The 6,511-nt window shown below is 40.2% G+C and overlaps 1 protein-coding gene across 1 annotated transcript; it reads right to left on the bottom strand.

Moving 5' to 3' along the window:
• Positions 1 to 707: 707 nt before the first annotated feature.
• Iapp (islet amyloid polypeptide) lies at positions 708 to 6,169 on the bottom strand. The gene is made up of 2 exons (XM_032905360.1): positions 6,075 to 6,169; positions 708 to 1,420 (listed from the first exon to the last, which is right to left on the bottom strand). Exons 1-2 carry the CDS (start codon positions 6,155 to 6,157, stop codon positions 1,222 to 1,224), a joined length of 282 nt encoding a protein of 93 aa, XP_032761251.1. The 5' UTR covers positions 6,158 to 6,169; the 3' UTR covers positions 708 to 1,221.
• Positions 6,170 to 6,511: the final 342 nt, after the last annotated feature.

Below are 6,511 nucleotides of genomic sequence, written 5' to 3'. Positions count from 1 at the left end.
CAGATGCCCAATGCCCATGAGTAGCTGTGATGAACATGTGACCTGAGATCCCATGGGAAAGTCCTTGAGGAAGTGACCATGCTGGGCTTACTCGTTCATCAAAGTTCCCAAACTCAGAAACAGCAGTCTCAGCGGGAAGATGAATACAAAATACAAGTGCCACAGACATGGATCAGTGTGTACAGCGCTTGGCACACACATGCGAAGGCCTGAGTGTGAATCCTCAGGACCCATGTGGAAATGGACAATGGCTTCTATAATCCCAGAACTCCTATGGTGAGATGGGTGGAGGAGTAGGAGAATCCCTGGAAGCCTGGCATTTCTGGCTAGGGACTAACAAACAAAGAACCAGTCACACAGGTAGATGGCAGAGACTGACACTGAGTATTGTACTCTGACCGCCACATACATACTTCAGCACATATGTGCCCCCACATGTCCATCAAACATATCGCACATGTGTGCAGACAGACAGTCATACCATTCTTCTATTTGTCCACGACTGAGCCAAGAGAATAAGTTGGCATACAGGTTTGGTTTCTAGTTTCCACAAATCTGTGGTCTCTTACTTGAAGGCATTCAGAATAGAGGACAGGATCCTTTTGCTGGATACAATTATGTTTGAGTTTTGCTGAAAGATTCCTTAGCAGAATAAACATGTCATTAAACCTCTCTACAGAGAAAAAGAAACAATAAACCCCTCATGGATACAAACAACCTTTATCCTTTAAAACAGCCTCTTACTACCAACAAGGACAACAAGAAATAGAATTAAAAAGTTTGATTAAATAAGTACAAGATTTTGCTAATTTATTTTGAAATGCCATCTGAGCAGGTATTTAGAATGCTCGCTTTCCAGTGTCTAGAATCAGAAATTTACTATGAGCTGTTAACGACTTGTCAAGTCCACCACCCCACGCCCTCCTTTATTGTTAAACTTGAGTCATAGAGTTACAAGGTAAAAACAGAAATTTTAAGTGTTCCTATGATATAGATGTACAGCAAGAACATGTTGTGATTAGAGAGGTATTCACCCTGACCTTTATCAACACTCAGTTTAAAGCACGTCTTAGAATAAGAATTTACAAACACAGCAAGCACAGGCACGTTGTTGTACATTCTCACTTTGTGGGGGGAATGGAAAAGGCACTGTTACATTATTCAGGAAATCATCAGAGCATTTACACAGGAAGTAATAAGAGATACGGGAGTACATTGACTTTACAGGAGTAAGAAATCCAAGGATTCCCTATTTGGATCCTTTGCCCCATTCCTCTTCCCGTATGTATTGGATCCCACATTGGTTGGTGGGAGGACTGGACCAAGGTTGTTGCTGGAGCGAACCAAGAAGTTTGCCAGACGTTGTGTGGCACATGTGGCTGTGTTGCACTTCCGTTTGTCCACGTGAGGGTTGGTACCACTGAACAAATAAGAAAGAAGAACCAGCTTGAGAGGCAGCCATGTCACCCTCACCATTTTTTTTTTATAGCAGTCACTCAGTGTTTGGTTTGCAAACATCTGTATCACAGACATTTAGAACATGCAGAAGAATCAATTGTTGACCACAAAAAGCACATAACACCTATCACTGGGATCAGCATTGTGGTTTGTAGTACAAGGAGTATCTCTTTGGGTACTTGGCATTCATTCTTATAATAATAAGGTCTTTATCTTATATTCTTCTAAGTGCTGGTGGACTTATTTTCTGTTACATGAAAGGGACAGGAATGCATGATTTATAGCTTGCTTGGAAATGTGGAGATTCACAAATTCTACTCCTTTCCTCCTTTTGATAAAAAGTAAAGTGTATTTTTAGTATGTTTCTTGAGCTGACAGTGCAAAGATGCCATAAAGGGAACTCTGCAGTGTGCAACATTGAAGACAAAGTGAGATAGCTCAGGTACAGGAAGATACATACGGAGTCACCCAACCCTTGAGGCATCTCACCCAGTCACATTTGTGAATAAACAAGGAAGTGGCGTTCTCCCAGTACATGTTCTTCATGGGTCTATAGCTGGTTATTAACCAATCTTCAAGGTGAAGATGTCTCAAGGTGGCTGGTCAGTAGTTGGCACACAGTAAAAAAGATTTGCATGCTAAAACCTTTGTTGTGAGAGCCGATCTCACGTTGAGTGTTCTTATTACAATAAACAGCATAGAAACATTACAAAAGACAGGCAATGTCAGGTCATCTAAAAGTTACTATAGGCTCTGTGGTATAGAGTTACAGGAAGCATGAATTGATCACTGTTTCAGCACTCCTCTTCGTGAGAGTCCTTGATATGAATATGTAGACTTCTGCTTCCCCAAAACTTTATTGTAGGGCTAGGCAAGCTGTGACAACCAGAATCTTTCTATGTCAAGGCTGTTGAAGGTCATCACATTTTTAGCCCCTAAACAACTAAATATTAATAGTAGCAATAACTCATAAATTATAACCATGACTTAGAATTCATTTGAATTTCAGCTTATTTATTTATGCATTTACTTATGTTTGAGTCTAGCTACATAGTCCAGGCTGGCCTTGAGCTTTCCATGGAACCCAGGGTAGCTTCCAACTTGTCATTACCCCACTTCTCCTAAAGGCTGGGTTTACACATATGAACCACTGCACCCAGATTTGTGCCTCTGTTTGAGGCATTTACTTATTTCCACTCTACATTCCTGGAATAGCTCATGTCTCTGTTGCTCAGCTTTCTGCTTGTATAAGAACACCTGAAAGAAATCAAATTGAAGACAGGAAAGACATTTGGGCTTACGTTTCTGGAGAGTTCGGCTGAGGACCATTTGGCCATTTTTTTTGGGGGGGGGTAATATGGATGCAGATCTCAGTAGGCAGTTGGGAGATGAAACAAGCTGGTGATTTCAGGGTAACCAGTTAGCAAACAAAATACAAGAGGTGGAAGAAATTGTGTTCCCCAAACTCCCTTGAAGGCACAAGGCCAGTGACTCAAAAACCTCCACTCTCTCTCTCTCTCTCTCTCTCTCTCTCTCTCTCTCTCTCTCTCTCTAGTGTCTACTGCCTTCTACAAGTTCCATGGGTTCAGGACCAAACTTTTAAGATTTGGGGCTTTGAAAGCTATTTCAGTAATAAAAACTTTGTCAGTGTACTTTCAAGATGGAATTGTAAGTGGATGTAAAGCAGTAACACTCTCTACTGTGTTGATTAGGAAGTGTTTTCATTTTCAGATCCACAATGGTTGAAATACTGCTGAGGTTTGGATCCATGGACAGTGGGAAGTAATAGTTATGGGGTTAACTACTACTTGCCCAGGACCAAGTAGATATCACACCAGTGGGGAGTAAGTGCAATAGCTATCTCCTTGTGAGAACTTTCTGGAGGAAGTCTTGACTCACTATTGTCTCTATGGGGAGGTCTCCTAAGCCTAAATGTTTTATGTGAAAGATTTAAATTATCTTTCTTTCTTACTCCTGTACTTCTCCCAGTTGCAGAAAGCTCATCGTGCAGCATCAAGTGACCTGGTTCTTTGTTTGGTGTAAATACACAGTAAAGAAGCAGGCAGTAGCCAGAGGAAGCCCACCGTGGGACACGAAGGCTTGTTTTAATTTGTTCATTTTTGAAGCAGGTTCCCACGTCTAAATCTCAGGCCAGCACCATCTTCCTGCCTTTCCTCCGTAGTTGAGGGATTACAAGTGTGTGCACCATACTCAGTAGGATCTATATGTTTGGTCTGTATCCATCTCAATAGTATTGTCTCTTCTTTGAAACCATAGTATACAAGAACACCATATTCACAGAAATGGCTTAGTGCTTTCAAGAGTTTTGGCAATGTTTCCAAACACTGGGTATTAAATTTTAAATAAAGATGACATTTTCTAAAATAAAGCTAGGATTAGAAGTTGCTCTGTGAACCAGAAAACTGATAGATAGATAGATAGATAGATAGATAGATAGATAGATAGATAGATGATAGATAGATAGAGCATAGATGATATATATATATGATAGTAGATATCATGGACTACTAAGGCAGTGTAATATCTGTTTGAGGATGCTCTTGGCAGTGATGGAGGCGGAGTATAGAGATCTTTACAGGCAAGTTGTGGGTCTGGACTTTGACAGCTGACTAGCGGGAAATAACAGCATCTAAAATAATTCTAAATAAAGCATTATCTTATTGAGTTAACGAAAGGTCCACCACTCTCAGGAAATGCTCATCAAGAACTCCTAAGCTCAGTTTCATAGATGCAAAACTGATGCCCCCAGGGGAGCTTTCACCTAAAGAGGATGAGAGCATGCACAAGACGGTTCAAAGTAATCATTAGGATGCTGGGGAAGGGGGAACTGGCTAGTGCAAGAAATGATATCTCCACTTTAGGCATTTTTCCCTAATAACTTGCCTATATTAACATTCATATGTAGAGGTGTGCAGACACTCCTGGGAGCTCCCAGTGATCCACATACATGTGAGTGTGTGCATATGTACATCCCCCATCACCGAAACGGTACTGATATAAAGACATGCTTGAGACACATTAAGGAGATCTTGTTAGTGTGCACAAGAAAACTGATTATAAGAAAACACAAAAATAATCTGACAGACAGTAATGCAGTGAATTATTCTATTTTGGGGCTAAGTTCACTGTATAATAGCATCCACCGACACACTTGCTAGAGGTGCTGAGCAGATCTCTGTATGTACTAGGAGAATAATGCAAATTACTAACAGACATATTAGTTATACTATTGAATTCCCATAATCACTCAATTGTTCTGCTTATTAGGGATTTCATATTGGTTTTACAGTTATTTTTAATCATAAAAAAAGCCCATTGAAAATCACAGTCAGTTCTGAGAACACCCAGTGAAGTCAGCCAGGAAAGTTTTGAGAAGACAAAAGCCATTTTCTGATAATTCCTGGTATTAGTCATAGTGGGTGCTGTAGAAATGTCTGCACATTGACACAGCTCTCCACCCAAGAACAAACACACCAGAGAAAATAAAGAGACGATGATGCTGATTCTAATGAGAGACTTAAATTACATCCTTTTTCAAAAGTAAATTTAATTCTTTGAGCTAGCCATGAATGGCCAAGTTTGGTCTTTTAGAAATCTATGGCGCAAGATTGATTTGGGCACAAATTCTCATTACATTATTTAAATGAGATTGATAGAACTGGTCTCAGGAATCTTTTAAATAGATGGAGAGTTATAGTTTTAACTGGTTTCCATCTGAAGGTTATAATTACTACGATTCTGCCAGCTGTCTTAAATTACCTTCGATTTCTTCAAACTATCATTTAGTTGTCTTTGTTCACTTTTAATATTCCCAACAAGCCTTCTTCAGAAACCATGATTATACATATGTACAGTCAACTCATTAAAAACATTTCAGGTACCACTAATTCACATTCACAGAGGCTCAGAAGTCACCTTCTGATGCAGAATAACTTCTTATATCTCTGTAATGTCATAGTATGGAATGACTTTCAGATGACTTTAAAACTAATCCTGAAATTTAACTCCTTAAAGCCATGCATTTGCTTCCTATTTTTATTTTTTCCGGAGCTGGGGACCGAACCCAGGGCCTTGCGCTTGCTGGGCAAGTGCTCTACCACTGAGCTAAATCCCCAACCCCGCTTCCTATTTTTATGACGTCGGTTTTCAGAAGAAGATGTAGAAGTTTGGATACTTACAGATCCCCCTGAGCAGGGAAAAGAACCTGTAAGTATTCATCAAGATTCCAATTGACATGAAAACATTTTATTTTTGGTTGGCATTCCTTCAGTTTCTTTCAGTACCGCACTCAGCAGGGTGAATGTCTGTGTCTCAGTTGCCCTGTTAGTCTACCCTAGCTTTACCCCTGTAGGTTCTAAACCATTTTCAGGCAAACGTCTCTAACGATGCCTTCTAAATGTCCTACGAGCCAATCCTCAGCTGCTGACCTTGTCCTTAAAGAACACAGGGTTATGAAACCATTCAGCCCCAAGTACTTCTCATTGCCAGTATTTACGTAGAAATTAAACGACACACAGGGTATTCATTACATAGCACTGTGGAATCCTGATTTCCCCACACTTTTCAAAGGAGGTAGGAATGTTCAGGTTACCAACCTTCCCACAGGTGTAGCTCTCAAGTGGCCGAGTGCCACCGAGAGGATGAGGAGAATAGCTGGCAGCCTGGAGATGCACCTCATGTCTCAAGATCCCTGCAAAGAAAGAACAATGAAGTCAAACCACCTCCTTCAGTTCTGGTTGATGCAAGTGTAAATTGGAACCATCAAAGGAAATTTAAAGTTTATTTTACAAAGAGATCTCTGATGCTTATCATCTTTGAAATAGTTCCAAATGTTCAATTTTCTTTTAAAAACAGCCTGAGAATTTTTACTATAACACACTATTCATTTACTCTTTTTCCTGAAATGCGTCCTACGGGTAACACAAAGACAGTTTTCTTTTACTAAGTAATATCTTCCAAAGCACGGGGATCCTTTACCTTTCAATGGGCAGTGGCAGCAATAACAGACAGTGTGCTGGCAGCCTGAAGCTTC

The sequence above is a fragment of the Rattus rattus genome, chromosome 6, assembly GCF_011064425.1.
Source record: "Rattus rattus isolate New Zealand chromosome 6, Rrattus_CSIRO_v1, whole genome shotgun sequence".
Classification (NCBI taxonomy): Eukaryota; Metazoa; Chordata; class Mammalia; order Rodentia; family Muridae; genus Rattus; species Rattus rattus.
The sequence above is the reverse complement of the archived record's forward strand: the minus strand, read 5'-3'. Positions and strand labels throughout refer to the sequence as shown.